This window comes from Gymnoscopelus microlampas (genome assembly GCF_963454915.1).
Source record: "Gymnoscopelus microlampas genome assembly, chromosome: 16".
Classification (NCBI taxonomy): domain Eukaryota; kingdom Metazoa; phylum Chordata; class Actinopteri; order Myctophiformes; family Myctophidae; genus Gymnoscopelus; species Gymnoscopelus microlampas.
The window spans coordinates 8,157,460-8,174,904 of record NC_139953.1 but is presented as its reverse complement, the minus strand read 5'-3'; the positions used below and the strand labels follow the sequence as shown (position 1 = coordinate 8,174,904).

The following is a 17,445-nucleotide window of genomic DNA, read 5'->3' as shown; positions in this document are numbered from 1 at the left end:
TTACATCTTCTTCTCCGGGCCAGGTTCTATCTGGCAGGTTTTGAACATCTTCACGCACACAGACTTCAGCTGCTCCATGCCTTCTTGGTAGTGTCTGGAAAAAATCACAATGATTTACTTAGTCTTAAAGCATTTTAAGGTACATAATCACCTGTGAATAAAACGTTCATTTACCATTGTGCCATGGACAAACTGGTTGAGAAACAGTGCAATTAGGCATTGAAGCATTTGCATAAGTCTTAAAGGTCGTGTAAGTGATATGTTTTGGTTAAAATAAAAAGGTTTGTGTGTGGAAAGCTCTATTTAGAAAATAATAATAATAATAATAATAATAATAGAATGTTCAATAACAGCGGTGTCCACAACTCTCCAGCTCTTTAATACACTGAAAATAAATGTTCAGGTAGGTTGCCAATTTCATCTATTCAGGAGAGTGTACCCATTTATCAGCTTCAAATTGTTAGTGTTCCAGTTCCAATATTGTCTTGTTTATCCTGTATCCTTGGATAAATATATATACAGTATAGGTATAATTCCGAGATGTAATTGAATGTACTACGTGAATACATTGTAAAACATGTTATAAACGTACAATGGTGTCTTATAAACCCATGAGGGTTGGGCACTATGTGTGCAGGACACAGAAATAAAATGATCTATCTATCTATCTATCTATCTATATATATAGTATGGTATCCTGACCTGAAAGTTAATTTTCTGTTTACTAAAGAGCTGGAGAGACAGGGACACCCCTGTTACTGAACAAACACTTGATAATATTGCTTACTATCAGAATATAGAGGCATTTAACACTTATTTTAACCAAAATATATCACTTACTGCACCCATAACCAAAAAAAATTGCAAAAATATCAAAAATAGCGACAAGCTAGCTTGTGGATGAAATGATTAAAACATTTAAATAGCTGACAGGTATCTTACATGGCCACTTTCCTCAGGAGCGTGTTGATGTCGACGTCAAATGGCTTCACTTTTTGTGCCTTGATGAGGTGACTGTAAGCACTCTCGTAGTCCTGTAGCTCCATGCAGGCCTACAGTAGGAGAAACCACTTCAGTCACAAATAAGCCATGAAGACCTGAGGCCCATTCTACATATGTCTTCTAAAATCCTAACAGTTTTCTGAAAATATTATGTTTCTATATCAGTGATGCTCAAACTTTTTCATGTCAATTATATGTATTTGGCCGCCGATCCCCCCCATCTTAAAATATTTTGTTCCAGGGACCTCCAGAAGCAAAGATTGGAGTTAAAATGTTCAAAAATAGCAGATCTTCAAGCTCGTACCGCGGCACAAAGTGACGCGCTATGAGCTTGTATATCTGCTATTTTTGATACCAAATGATGCTTTTTAGCTCAATCTAAAATGACACGGATGCTTTCCCAGTTTTAATGGGTTAACCCATTTAGACCCGAGGCTAGTTCTAAAAACGCCTTCTAAATCCTGACCTTTTCTGAAAAACCTCAAATATTTATTCACAAATTACAAAACAATAAACATGCATGTTGCTACAGTATACTGTACATTAGCAACAACAACCCCAAAAGGCGTTCCCGTCTTGAAAGGTATATTTATAAATAGGGGTCGCTCGACAAGAATAATTGATTGTGTGGGGGGACGACAAAGGACTGTTCTATGAAATAGTTCAACTGAACCTGTACAAAACAAATTGGGCGTTGAAGATTACATCTTGTCTCATATCACGATATCTACAGCAGTGGTTCTCAAACTTTTTCATGTCAAGGACCCCCCAAATTGACACTTATTAGCCCGCGGACCCCCATTTGAAAAGATAAGCCAGGGACCCCCATAAGAGAAGATTTTTACGGCTCTAGCAGTGATTCTCAACCATTTTAATTTCAAGGACCCCCAGTTTGACATGCATTAGGCCTACAGACCCTATTTAATGGCATCTCTATCTCTGGGACCCCAATTCATATTGTAAAATCAATGTTAATTTAACTCTGAGAGCGTACAAATGGAACCAAATGGACCCGTTAGGGTCCATTTGGTTCCATTTGTACGCTCTCAGAGTTACAGACCCATAAGGGTCCATTTGGTTCCTATCCATCATTTAGCTGGGGACCCCCTGGAACCCCCTCAAGTACCCCTGGGGGTCCCGGACCCCACTTTGAGAACCAATGATCTACAGTACAGTATACAGTCTATGGATATATTGCCAGCCCTATACATTCAGGTTTTGTGGACACAGCGTGACTGACCTGAGCACAGCGGTACAGGGCCTTGGCGCTGTCAGGGTTTATCTCCAGGGCCTTGGTGCCGTATTTCAGGGCTTTCTTGGGACTGTTCAGCTGGAGCTCGGTCAGGGCCAGGTTGTTGTAGACGGGAAACAGCGCCTTCCTGACAGCCTGCGCGTCGCTCGCTGCGTCCCTGTGCAACAGGATCTTCAGCGCCTGTTGAATTTCAGTGGACGATTCGTTTACAAAGCCCATATATGTTCGTTTTTTACCTTTTTATAGTTACATCATCATTCCAAAGTATTTACCAGTGTTGATTTTGTCGACTAAAACTATGACGAAAAATGTTCGTCGACTACCGTTTTTCACTGACAAAAACTAAATAAAAACGAAATAAAAACTAAGCTATGATGACAAAAGACTAAGACTAAATATATTGTCAATTTCGTCAACAAATAAAAAGTATACTAAAATGTTAGTGAGGGACTAGTGGAGAAGAGATCCAGTAGAACTAAGACAAGTCATTTTATGCTTGGTTGCGCTCAGGTGCTCTGAAAATAGCAGATCTACAAGCTCACATGTAGATCGGCTATTTTCAGCATGCAACCAAGTGTAAAATCAGCCATTACGACGCCATCAAGGCACCGCCAAAATACATTATAGTCGACTAAATCAACTGTAGATTTAGTCGACATGATCTTATGATATTTATTCGACTAAAACAGGACTAAAACTAAAACATTTCAGATGACTAATATACAACTATAACTAAATGCAATTTTATTCAAAATACTATGACTGAACCGAAATCAAGATTTGCTGTCAAAAGATTTGCTGTTAAGGTTTTCCCAGAACTGACAGCGCAATGTCAGAAATGTGTTGGGATGTTCAAACACTCATCTGTGATTGTCACGCTTGCAACTAATACAATTTGTACATCATACATAAGTCCTGGGACACTAGATGAAATGACATCCTTCTGAAAACAATGTGTGGTTAAATTAAAACATTTAAAAGAGATGCACCTGTTTGTAATCGTCTTTGGCCTCAAAGTAATGCTTCCGTGTGTAACTACGGTTGCCACAGTTGCGCACCGTGTCCACAACAGCGAGGACCGTGGACAGAGGGACATCTTTCCGCTCCACCTGAGGGGCAAGAGAGGATAAGTGAAGCAATCAGTGATCTACGGTACCTAAAATCCACTGAACAGAACATAATGAGATTATTCAAGAGATCAAATTGACTCGTTTAATCAAACAAAGTAATCGATAGAATATCACTAAGAAAATAGTCAATAGTTGCAGCCCTGTTTCAAAGTATTGAGGCGCTATGTTCACCGGATACAGGATAGGTGGGCACTATAGGGACATCTGGGCACCTCGATGTAAAATTGGCTATTCTATCAAAAATGATTAAAAATATATGAAAAATGGTCGAGGTAAAGTATACATGCACGGTACATCATTATCAGAATCGTATCCTTCAACTTCTTGTTTATACCCCCAAAATAGCCACTCTTCCTTGGTGCCAACCTATCCTGTTACCTGTTCAGAGATTATGCACCCACAAGTGCTCAAGATGTCCTGCTAACTGAAAGGTCCGATTCTCAGTTTTATATAATGTGTTCATATAATTAATGCATAAATGTTCATTTCTACTGTGCTTGGTACTGAGAGGAGGACAGAACTAAGGGCCAATACTGAATGGTCTATTATTGTAAGTTACAGATGTTGACATTCCACGGCTATCTTATAGTGTCTCCAGCCCTTGGAGGCACAGCTCTCTGCTCCCACTGAAGTCTCAAATACGCTCTAATCTATTACATTTAGTACCTATTACTCGTATCCTAATACTTTTGAGTACTTCCTAAGCCCTGCCTCCTGCTTAACTGTTTCTCCTTCTCATGTTGCTGTATATATATCAATGTAAAGTATTTGTACTTCAGAAAATGATTCAGGTAAAGCTGGACGTTGGCTCCTTGGTACCAAGTAAAATATGACGGAGATCTCCGACTGTGTCTGTGTCTATCTTATTCCAATGTGTGATCTGAGCCTAAGGTGTTTGTAAAATGATAAAGCAATCTATCATTACAATGGTCCCTCGAGCCTGGATGTCAGAGCTGTTCCAAGAAGAGTAAGAAGGAAGACGACGCTGGAAAAGTCTGCAAGCAGCCAGGACCCGGATCCTGCAAAAATCCTGGAGCGTGAATTCGATCCAGGTCGGCGGTCAAATCAGTCTAACATCTGCTCTTCAAGGAACGGCCGACGGCATTTGAACGCTGATCACACAACTATAAGATAGCACGTAAGTGAGACACAAAAGTTGTCTATCTATGTGTATATAGACATTGTTTATCTGCGTGCATATAAACATGAACCTAAGCACTGTAGGCAGTGAAAGCTTAGGGTATGTTGCTATGTTTTAGAAGCAACAAGAGTGATTTATTTCCTGCAAATTGTATACTGTGGAGTGAGTGAAATCACAGAGGTTGGGTACTCACTAGAATCCGCGGGATCTTTTATGTGATCCGTGAATTTCTAAGTGTGATCCGTTTGTGAAACTGAATGTGTTTATATTGTTTTGTGCTTAATATTACTAAAAGTTAAATCACAGAAATTGTCAGAAACCGCGTCATCATTATGTGTGACACATTTAAGTTGTCTCTATAAGTGTGCCGAAGCACTAAGTGAGTTAACCGGTCTAACAATTCTCTCTCCGATCCTCAATACCGTGAGCACCTTTCTGGATCTATCAGCTAGAGATAACCCACATCTAAACTTGGGTGTCTCGGTGAGAAAGCCGTTGGGAAAGTGGTGATAGTGTATATTAAGATGTGTTATTAAGGAATGTGTGAAGTGCGATTCAACCAGTATACAGCAGTGTAAATAACGCTCGAAATAAGTATGAATGATAATCACGGTGGTTGAGAGACGAGGTCTGTTTGGGACAGTCGCGTGGACTGGTGATTTCTGTATGAATCTATGAATGAGAGTACAGTGAATGTGTGTGGGGATCCCCAGGGAATATGTGTATGTTCCTGTAGAAGCCTATGAGAGATTGTGAGGAATGTTCAGTGGAATATATGTGAATGAGAGAGAGAGAGAGAGACTAAGTGCGTGATTTAGAAAGTTATACAGACTGTTTAAAGACTAATGAGTGGATCTGCCTCTCTTTGTGTGACTGTGAATGAATAAGAGTTTCAGTGTCTGTGTATGTCCTCACGAGTATAGGAATACAAGTGAATGTGTGTGTGTGTGTGAGGGCTGCATGTGTGTGCCGAGCAGAGAGAGATAGCGACTGCTTGAGAGTGTGGAAAAGTAACTGAGTACATTTACTCAGATACTGTACTCAAGCGTGCGTGTATGCAAGATGGGAGAGAAAGCCCCTTACCTGTTTACAGTAGCCAGTCTAAAGCAAAGTTTTATGCATGAATAAAAGCCCCAAATCGTATTACATTCATAATTAGACTTCCCAGGGAGCAGTGTTGTTGGAAAATAGATATAAATATACAAGCCACACATATATCTATTTCCTTTTTAATCGTTGCAAATGGCATACTAGTCTCCTCGCAGTACCCCTAATCGTAGGCAAATATTAGCGCGCTCTCAGGCGTGGACAATGCCCAGCACCGGGATGCGATATGCAGGTCCTCCTGTGCGTGATTATTCGGTCCCGTTCAAGCATGCAGGATATGACAAGAGATCATGGGCATTTAATCGACAGCTACCCATCCTATTAATGGGAGACAGCAATTTGGCAAGAATACCGAATATTCCTTATTTTAACATGCAAGTCGAAAGTTTCGCGGGAGGGAATTTTCATAATGTATGTGAGATGATCAAGAGGTCCCATAGAGATGTACATGCAGAGATACTGATTTTATCTTTAGGCATTAATAGTAAGGACCAACCAGATACATTACGTAATAATATACTGTTGGACGCTTTGCATATCAGTGCCAGGGAAACTTTTCCAAATGCAATCATCTATATGCCCTTGCTAAATTATTCCGCATCACTGAGTTGGCTACAGCAAGAAAGTCTCTTATCCCTTAATTTGTTCATCGAAACAAACTATCGGCACCTGACACCAATCCCAGCGCGTGATTTTCAGACAGTGGGAGATCATGTACATTGGACTCCAAATACCGCTATGAGTATACTTAATCACTGGGCGTTACAGCTTCAGATGTAGATTACTGTATAAATCAGTCTCAAGAGTGTGAGTGTGAAAGTGACTGAGTACATTTACTCAAGTACTGTACTTAAGTATCACATACATGTGTGGGGAAGAAGTGACAGAATGGTGACTGAGCAAATGAGTAACTCCCAGAGAGTAAAAGTATTTTTGTGGTTGGTATGAATGAGTTACAGCAAACAGTTGAAATGAGTGTATGTTGGAAAGTAATTGAGTACATTTACTCAAGTACTGTACTTAAATGCCAACCAATAGGGTTGCTGTGTGGTACTGTGTGTGTGGGTGTTTAGAGGAGTCTGTGTGCACGTGTGTATGTGCACGTGTGTGTGCGGGCTGTGTGCTAACAGAGCGAGACAGAAAGACAGTGATGAAGTAAAAAAAAAAAAAAAAAAAAAAAAACATCACAAAAGGCCATAAGTTCTAGTGATATTTAGGAGCCCTTATCAGTGAAGTTTGTGCAGTTAAAGCTATTAACCTGCTCCCATATAAGGCCCATTTTTCTGTTACAAGCCCTTTGTCTAAACTCAAATGTTAAAGATGTGTTATGACTTCTGTTCTGTTGCGGTGACATTACATTGAATTAAGGCCTGTGGGTGGTTTACTCTGGAAGAGTGATCAAAGTAACATGGGCCTTTGCTTAATGATATTGAGCTCATTGCGGTAGAATATGAAGTTTTTAGTAAATTAGCGAAGCGAAGTGAACCTTAAGTATTAAGAGGGATTAGTTCCAAGTACCCCAAGCTAGGAATGTGCACTGCAGGGTCAAGGGGCATTACTGTCCAGAGAAGAAGCGTAGAGGTTTGTGTGTCGTGTCCTGGAGTGTGGGTTGAGGTTGCAAGCTACTGCAGGGCTGCAAGTCTGAATCCGCTGTGCCATGGAGTGGCTCACAAACTTTAAGTTTATTAAAACTGTATTCAATCAATATTTTTGTTTTGATTAAAATTGAGTCAAATGGCAGGCAGTTCTATTTTTGAAAGTGACATTTGTGTCGTAACTAGCAATGGAAATCTTTTTCCAAAAGATGACAGATCTACAAGCTGTAGACCAGTTGTTGATTTTAAGAAATACTCAATAATGAAAAGTACCTTAAGTATTAGTTGAAGACTTATTTGAAGTCAAGGCTGTGTCCAAGCCCTTTAGTTACAGAACATTTAAAGGGCAAAGGTTGTTTTCTTCATGTAGATAGGGACTAAACCCTGGTTCTTTTCTGTTTTTGTTGTTGATTCCACAAAGTCATGATTAAGAAAAAGGTGTCTTTCTGTATTCATTCACTACTATGAAATCCCCCGTTGTTGTTATTTTTGTTAAAAGATTAGTGACACTTCGTCCAAGTTTGAGAATTAGTAATATTCATAGGTTTGGCCCTTTCCCTCTTCACAAGTAAGAAGCTGCCATGTTTCTAAAAGCATTTAGTCACTTTGACTGAAAAGTATTTCTACTCAAGTGAGGAGTATATCATGTGAAGGCATTCTAATCTCAGCCTGCAAGCTGTTATGACGAGAGCAGTGACTCCCACGTTCCAAGCCCATGGGAATGCTTAAAAAAAAAAAAAAAAAAAAAATAGTAAAGGAAGCGAGTTCAGTTCTCATGGAACTTATCTTTCATTTGTTGTGTCTTGATACTAGTGTGCCACAGGCCCCATTTCTCACTTAGCAGTGTTCTAAGTAAAGTTGTGAATCATTATAAGTAGCGGTTTTTAAGTAATTAATTGTATATTGAATCATGACCATAAGTTATGGCCATGGTTCAAACAGGAGGGAGTGACACTGAGTTAAGAAGTATTAATAGTAGTATTAATAGTAAATAAAGACACATTCACAACATATTCAAACTTATATTTTAAAAATTCTGGTAAAAGCCATACACTGTAAAAATGAATTTGGAGACGTTACAAAAAGTCAAAAGAACTAGTAATCTGCCAAGATTTCTTTGTCTTCCACAGGTACCACGGACTGAAGCCTGGTGATCTGGTGCTGATAAGATAGCTGATAAGGTCGCCAAGCCAAGCGGGAGCCTCCATACTGGAGGATTTATGTCCTGCTGAGAAGCCGTTTCTGAGTCCTGGTCTGAGTCAACTGCCATAAAGATCAAGGAGTGAGATAAAACAGTGTGTACGTGGACTCACAAAAGTCACACAACCTGGTGCGGACACTGTCGAACATTAAGCGATGAGGTAGCACCCAACGGAAAGATGGGGCCTAGCTTTTAAAGCTGGGTCAGATCTAAGGTTGGAAGAAGATTCTTACCCCCACTCACAAATCCTTGTTGCACTTAGAAAGAACAATGAAACACCAGTGGACTTCGGTTGTGGTTTTTAATTTTATAGTTTCCATGTTTCTTATAGTTTCTATGTTATTGTATATTTTTCTATGTATCTTTTGTCTCTATTATTAAAAGTTAAGCAGGGGAAGGCTAATTGCTAAGATAATTATGATTGTTATGTTGCAGATATATGTGTTCCATATCCTACATTTCCTGTTGCTGTTAACTGGTAGTAAGTAAATGCCTAGAATCGAAAGTCGCTGGTGAGCCTTGGGACAACAACACTCTGATTTACATGCATAAAAATGCTACCAATGCTATTTGCCGTGCAAAACGTATGATCAGTTTTAAGCACATAAATAAGAGCTTTTATGTCACTCTGAAGCGGACTAAGTATGAAGTGTGATAAATGTAATATCATGGAGCGAGATGGAAAATGCCAACTGGTGTGAATGTGTTAGTGTGGAATGAGGGCGCATTTAAGACAACCTCCGAAGGGAGGGGCGGGATAACCGACCAAACGGTCATCATCTCGGCTAAGCCACACCCTAACATGCCATCAAACCCTCTCCGAAGCCACATACTAATGATGCCATCAAAACACCGTGACCCCACTGGGGATCCAGTGGTCCTGGTGAGAAGTACTTTTCGAACAAGTACCTGTTGTGTTTACATTTCAGATGACATTAATGCTAAGGAGGCCAATAACGCGATGTCCAATCTACGTGCCCTTCAGAAAGCTATGAATGGTAACATCACCATAAGGGGTGGTTTTTCTTGGTTAATGGGAGGGGGTTGGATTCAAGCTCTGTGCAAATTTGAAACAATGGTACTCTGTGCTTTGGTGCTGTTTCGCGTGTTATCGGTCTGTGTGATCCTGAAACGCATGGTTGCGGACGTTCGCCTTTATGATGAGAATGACACAGACATCTAAGTGCTCTGTTAATATTTGAAAATGAATTGTCAGTTCATAATGGTCAAATTAATGATACAAACGGTTGAAGGTTATTAAGTGTTACAACCACTGCTCACAAGAAAGCCACACATTTTGAGAGTGATAATGTCCTTTTTCCTATCCGTGGGTTTTTTCAGCATTATCTACAATCGTTTATATCATTATTGATCAGGATCAATTGACATTCTAATAGTCTCATCATGTGCCCTGATAACAGCTTTGTGCTATGCTCTGTATGACAAAGTGCGACAAGCGGATAGCTTAAGTACCAAGGCCACTGAAAGCGAAAGAGGCAAGTGATTAATGAAATCCTGATATGATGTCCATTTTGAAAATGTGAAAACAAGAAGAATATGTATATTAATTATTGATCAAAAGGAGGGAAATGAAAGGTCCGATTCTCAGTTTTATATAATGTGTTCATATAATTAATGCATAAATGTTCATTTCTACTGTGCTTGGTACTGAGAGGAGGACAGAACTAAGGGCCAATACTGAATGGTCTATTATTGTAAGTTACAGATGTTGACATTCCACGGCTATCTTATAGTGTCTCCAGCCCTTGGAGGCACAGCTCTCTGCTCCCACTGAAGTCTCAAATACGCTCTAATCTATTACATTTAGTACCTATTACTCGTATCCTAATACTTTTGAGTACTTCCTAAGCCCTGCCTCCTGCTTAACTGTTTCTCCTTCTCATGTTGCTGTATATATATCAATGTAAAGTATTTGTACTTCAGAAAATGATTCAGGTAAAGCTGGACGTTGGCTCCTTGGTACCAAGTAAAATATGACGGAGATCTCCGACTGTGTCTGTGTCTATCTTATTCCAATGTGTGATCTGAGCCTAAGGTGTTTGTAAAATGATAAAGCAATCTATCACTAACAGACAGACAGACCGACAGACAGACAGACAGACAGACAGACAAGGCAAATACACATTGTTGTCAGGCAGAAACCTTGTATGTCCCAAAGCGTTACTTTTCAAGAAAAGGACAAAAGAACCTGTGTTCCAATGGATCCAATCTAGATATTATTTAGTCACAAGCTCTCGTTAATACTTTTCATTGGTTCAATAGTTATAAAACCTGCAGACACACTTAACCACTTTCCCTTTCAACATTTTTCAAAAATAGCCGATCTACAAGAGCTTGTACAGTAGATCTGCAAATCTACAAGATTGAGCTTGTACGGTAGATCTGCTATAGCAGTGGTTCTCAAACTTTTTTATGTCAAGGACTCCCAAAATGAGTTTTCTTTTTGGCTGCGGATCCCCTGTCTAAAACAATATTTTTGTTCCAGGATTTTTCAAAAATAGCAGATCTACAAGCTCAGCTTGTATATCTGCTATTTTTGAATAGCCAAAGTATAAAATATGGTTAAAGTGGTTAAAATGATAGTGACGCCATATTAATTGGTTTGGCTGGGGACACCCTGGTACCCCCCCAAGGACCCCTGGGGGTCCCCAGACCCCACTTTGAGAACCAATGTGCTATATATAATATGTTGAAAATATGGAGAGACAAGGGTTTTGCCCGACAGCGACGATAACCTAAATGAAAACAGTTTTTTTTCAAACTCTTTCAACAGTAAAAAGACAGCCAAAGCCTCCCTACCAGGGGCAGCTCCATGAAGTCGTCCACTGCGGTCATGTCCAAGAAGTCGTGGAGCTCCACCTCGAACAGCACCCTGGCTGCAGGGGGGATGATCGGGGGACAGCCCATCGGCCCGTAGGCGTACTCTGGCGTGAAGAGGAAACGAGAGAACTCTCCTTTCTTCATGGTCATCAGACCCAGGTCCAAACCTCGCAGAGTCACATCTGTGAGAGCAGGGTTGCACGTTTTAAGAGGGGGCACATATCCAAAAGATCAGTGGTTCTGAACCATGGACCCCCAAGTCGTATATGTCAGTGGATCTCGAACTTTTTCATGTCAAGGACCCCCAAAATGACATGTATTTGGCCCCCCCTTCTCAAAAATATCAAAAACAGCAGATCTACAGTACAAGCTCATAGCGAAAATTTGTGAAAATTGTTTCAAGTATTTGGAAACTACACGTCTTCATAAGTAACTGACCTTTCCCCAACTTCATCATTCGAGGGTGCTGATGATTGACGTTGCTGACAAAAGGTTGATCTGAATATTCCTGGAAACCAGAGAACATGGCTGTGGAGACAGTAAGGACAGATAGTAGATTGGGTTCAGAATGACTGACAATTCAGTCAAGCGAGGTTTAGGCCTGTCACAATTATTAGATAATCACCGGATTGCTATTATTTGAGCTACAGCAATCACAATTATATTTGCACAATCGTTCGAATCACTTCCATTCATCTGTTTGATTGAATTGATTGAATATTTTATTAGGCAAAAGAATGTAAAACAACACATTTACATTTAAAATACTTTGTCTAACAGGTCCGTTCATAAAAGTCCTTGCGGACTTGTTTCCAATGAGGGCCTTGGTATTCAATTCATAGACATATATAGTGGCACCACAGTTCAAATATCATTACACAAAGAAATAAAAAAAATAAAAAAAAAACAGCAAAAAAATTATATATATATATATATATATATATATATATATATATATATATATATATATATACATACATACACATACATACATACATATATACATATATACACATATACATACATACACACATACATATATATATATATATACATACATACATATATATATATACACACATACATATATACATATATACATACATACATACAACACTATGTACAGCCAATGGAATAAAAAAAAGGGGGGAAAGATATGTACAAGAACAGGGGGGGGGGGTCGGCTGTCTAACGGGAAAATGGTACTACCTCCTCTTTTGGCCTCCTGAAAGGTGATTTTTTAAGGCTCTTTTAAATGAGCCCAGCGAACTGCATTTTTTGAGGGATGGGGTTAGACCATTCCAAACCTGGGTGGCAGTGCTGTAGAAGGAGAATTTGCCCATGTTTGTTTTATGTATGAAAACAGCTGGATGAAACTAACAGACGTGTCATATTTCCATCATTATTTCCACGTCGTTGGCCACGCTCTATTAACGATGTCACCTTGTTGTGCCAATCTTTTGATTTTGTTGCTACCAGTCATTTCTCAATCAGTAATAGGCTTTGCATGTCGTTGCTGACAGGCAGAAACCTTGTATCTCAATATTTCAACTTTTAATGTTTTTTTTTGTTATTTAATGCCCTACTTCATCATACAAGAGTGTCGCACAGAAGTAGTGAAAATAGCAGATCTACACGCTCACAACGCCTTGCATTGGCAATTTTCACCATTTTATTATTATTACAAAAACATCTGCCCAGTGCAATCTTTCTTTATGAAGCCTGAAGGCCAGTCCACACCAATGCAACAAAACAGTTTTAGAGAATGGTGGCAAGCAAGTAGTTGCAAGGAGTTGCAAGGGGTTGCATTGGTACGGACTGGCCTTAATATGTTCCAACGTTCAATGCCAAAAATACAAGCAAATCATTAATCACAATTACTCATAATATGACTATAGGCTCTATTCACAGCAGCCATATTATGAAGACATTCACAGGTGTTACCAATGATACTAATGAAGGCTCTGTTCCATTTAGTGTAGCACAGTGGTTTCCACGACCCCCATAACTCTGAGAGTGTACAAATGGAACCAAATGGACCCTTACGGGTCCATTTGGTTCTATTTGTACACTCTCAGAGTTACACACCTGTAAGGGGCCATTTGGAAGCCCATGAGGGTCCCTGGACCCCAACTGTAGACCCACTGGTGTTTCCAGTGAGCCTACATGCACAATATTAGCACCCTGACTCTGTTTGACCAGAATGGAACAGAGCCTTCATTAGTATCATTGGTAACACCTGTGAATGTCTTCATAATATGGCTGCTGTGAATAGAGCCTATTAATTGTCAAAAAAAAATGAAATTTCTTAATCGTGACAGGCCTATCAAGGTTACAGTGAAAATACGGATGTAAGGATGTAAGCATACAGTATATGCACATACCTAATACTGAGGCATTTGCAGGTGCAGGCGGTCCTCCTCCAGACTGGATCACCTCCTTCAGTATTCCTCCGTCTCCAATCACATCCTCCATCTGCTGAGCCAGCCGGTCGAACGGAGTCTAACGGCAAGAAATCCTTTAGTTCACCGGTTCTCAAAACCTTTTCATATCAAAAGGACCCCCAAAATTAATATGCATTTGGCCGCGCACCCCCATCTGAATAATCTGGTGCCAGGGACACCCAGAAGAGAAGATTTGTATGAATCAAAAGGACTTCTAAATTATATATTTTTGAATATCTGAAGTATAAAATAGGGTTAAACCGATTGTGATGCCATATTAACAAATTTTGCTTGGGACCCCCTGAAAGACCCCGGACCCTACTTTGAGAACCACTGCTTTAGTTTAGTGCTTTCTCAACATGGGGTCCAGCCTCCAGGGACCCCCGGGGGTCCTTGAGGGTGTTCCAGGGGGTCAACACACAGCTAAATGATTTATAGTTATCTTCAGCATTACATATACATGTAAAAAAAAAAAAACAGAGATTGTACAAGAATATCTATAATTTTGTATCAAATTTAATTCACTGTTGTCTCTATACTAGATAGACACTGACAGTAAATGAATTCTGGACAAAGTGACAGACCATATCAGACCAAATCATGCCTACTGCCTCACAATAAAAACATTCTTAGAATGGGTCTCTCTCACACAGATAGGGGTCCATGGCCTTATGCATATCAAATCAGGGCTTGTTGTTATTCAAGTTATTATTCCAAGTTAAAACTACAGTAGGCCTATATAAAACTGCATGTATAACTCCATAACACAGCCCACAGCTTGATTCAAAATGTCTTTAAAGGTCGACCAACTTCCTAAATTACCAAAATGCACGTATGGCCATGTGTTTTTACTCAAGTTAACATTTTTGAATCACAAGTTGAACTTGGGGGAAGCCACGCATAGACAAGAGGGGATGATGAAAACATTTAGCTTAATTTTTACAGTAATCCTAGCCTTGGATCAAGAATATCATAGTATGCATTTTATCGACATTTGCATATAATGGTCTTGGCTAGTACCCCCCAGAGTACCCTGGACTTTCACCAGTAAAGTCCGTATTTCTCCGAACATGTACAAATGCTAAATATAAAGTGCTTAACCGGTAGCCCCAAATGTTAACTCGGCATCCGGAATCTTTGTGCACTGTATTAGTCCCTATCTTTCAATAAAGAAGTGTTTTAATCACGTCTGTGGCTGAACATCATTTTTCCTCCTCGTTTTCATCGTGTTTACATTGAGTGTAATACCGGCTTTCACCTGATGCGCCCCGCCACTACCACCGATTGAGCTTCCGACAGAATTCGACACACACGGGATTAAAACACACATCTATTGCAAACATATGAGCTAATACAGTGCACGCGGGTTCCTAATTTCGAGTTAACATCCGTAGCTACAGGGTCAACTCTTAATATGATTGTTTTGTACATGTACGGAGAAGTACGGGCATAGCGCGCGGATGTCCAGTGACTAGTAGGGGGGTAGAGACCAAGACTATCATAGATAGCAAGCGACATGAGGATTAATCCACTCGATCGCGTTAATGTCCATGTGTCATCAGATCACAACGACAAACGGGTGTGTCTGTGGTTAAACTTTACCTGCATGCGTGGCCTGAACCCATTCAGTGATGTCATGGCGTTTAGAATATAAGCCATATTTGCAGCTACAGTGTAAACTACAGTTAAGTGTCTAGATCACAACTGTACAACAGGTGGAATCAATCACACACACAACTAGTTGAGGAGGAGGAAGCACTTCCACTGGGGCCAGGTCAACAACACACAGGTCAGGTGACCAACATCCATCATGACATCATGGGTACCCATACATGTCTGTTTATGACTGACTGACTGACTGACTGACCATCTGGAATGTACTAACAGTGCACTATTAGATAGGCCCACATTAAATAATAAATAACTACAACAAGTCAACTATAACATTAACATTAACATTATTATTATTATTATTATTATTAATATTTGTTATGTATTTTTCATTATTGTCATTATTATTATGGGGTATTGTTCGTCAGAACATGTGCACATACATTGCTCTATTATAAGGCCCTTCAGAACTCCAGCACAATGTACCCACTGTTGGCAAACAATAGGGTACAGGGGTTCTTCTCAGACCTTTTAATTTCAAGGAAACTACTTGATGGTGTACTAGTAGGGCAGTGGTTCTCAACCTTTTCAGGCCACCACGACCCCCCAAAATAATCATATATGAACTGGGGAATATAGGATAGGTGGGCACTATAGGGTAACTGGGCACCTCGAGGCAAAATTGGCTATTTTGTCCAAAATGTAAAAAATATATATATTTGAAAAATGGTCATAAGTAATGTAAAGTATACATGATGTGCTGCATGGTACAACATGAGACTTAATTTTATCCTTCAACTTCCTTGGTGCCCACCTATCCTGTTACCGTTGTGATGATGCGACACACACATCACACACACACACACAAGAGCGTGCACACGCACGCACGCACGCACGCGCGCACGCGCGCACGCACGCGCGCACGCACGCGCGCACGCACGCACGCACTCTCACACACAGGCAACTGAATGCAAGGTATAACTATCTTTGGCCAATACATACTACACACATAGGCCTACATACAAATTAAACAAAACAAACATAAAACAAGTATTGTTTTTTCAAGATGTTTATTGTACAAATGGAGAATATACAGTAATATACAGTAGGCCTATGCTAAATCACAGCTATACAGTATAAACAGAGGCTGCCATTAGACATGAATGTGGAAAATGGAAGGTTTGATTCCTGTATAGTATATTTTTTATCGATTTTCTGTACAGCACTTTGGAAACCTTGAAAAAGTTCTAAAATGTGCTATATAAATAAAGTGGATTGGATTGGATTGGATATTTTACAGCGCATTTGAGTAGTCAGGAAGACTAGAACTAGTGCAGTCCATTTACCATACTTTATCGTATCAATATGAAGAATCAAGATCGTTTTCACAGCTCAGATGTCCATTCGAAATAGAAAGTGAGACTGCATGTGTTTTCTTTCCATTTCAACAGGCAGATCTTATCTTGACCAATGAGTAAGACTGGATTTAAACATGGCCCAAAAGCATTAAAATGTTTGACCACACATGGCTTAAAGTTCAATTCATAATTCATGACTATCAGATTCATTCTCAGTGGGAATGCAGCCAGATTGTTACTGTTAAGATTCCACATGGTCTCTTCCTACACATAGATCACAATGAGGATGTCAGAACCGAGCCGTAAAGAGTTAAAGAGTTCTATTTTATTCTTGTGTAAAATCAGCCTGCAAGAATACAGTACATAGCTTATGTATGGTGTAAAAACAGAATATAAAACAATATCTTTGACTGTACAGGATTATCAAACATTAAAATACGAGATCTGTTTTAAGGGTTTCTCAACGCTAAGATCATTATTGTCCTTAAAGGTTGTTAGTCAAAAGGTTGAGCTGTCTGTTTATGGGCATGATGATGATTTAACTATCTTTGGCCAATCAACACGCTGTCTCACTGATCTTCAATGGAAAAAAAGGTGTCCAGGTGTTATGCAATAGACACAGCTCTTCAGCTATTAATTACAATTTGGTTGTCAGCTTATTAACCAACAGGCTAAGGTGTTTCATTGTTACTTTTATATACAGAACGTTGTCACAAAATAAAAGATTACAGTAGGTGAAGTGGACTTAACCAGTTAGCCAGCC

At 39.7% G+C, this 17,445-nt stretch overlaps 1 protein-coding gene across 1 annotated transcript; it reads right to left on the bottom strand.

The window, feature by feature from the left end:
* On the bottom strand, positions 1 to 15,431 carry fkbp6 (FKBP prolyl isomerase 6; the record flags this gene model as incomplete). The annotated part of the gene is made up of 8 exons (XM_084082032.1): positions 15,316 to 15,431; positions 13,654 to 13,771; positions 11,708 to 11,797; positions 11,249 to 11,451; positions 3,244 to 3,363; positions 2,243 to 2,434; positions 943 to 1,052; positions 1 to 94 (listed from the first exon to the last, which is right to left on the bottom strand). Exons 1-8 carry the CDS (start codon positions 15,370 to 15,372, stop codon positions 1 to 3), a joined length of 984 nt encoding a protein of 327 aa, XP_083938158.1. The 5' UTR covers positions 15,373 to 15,431.
* Between the last annotated feature and the right edge of the window lie 2,014 nt (positions 15,432 to 17,445).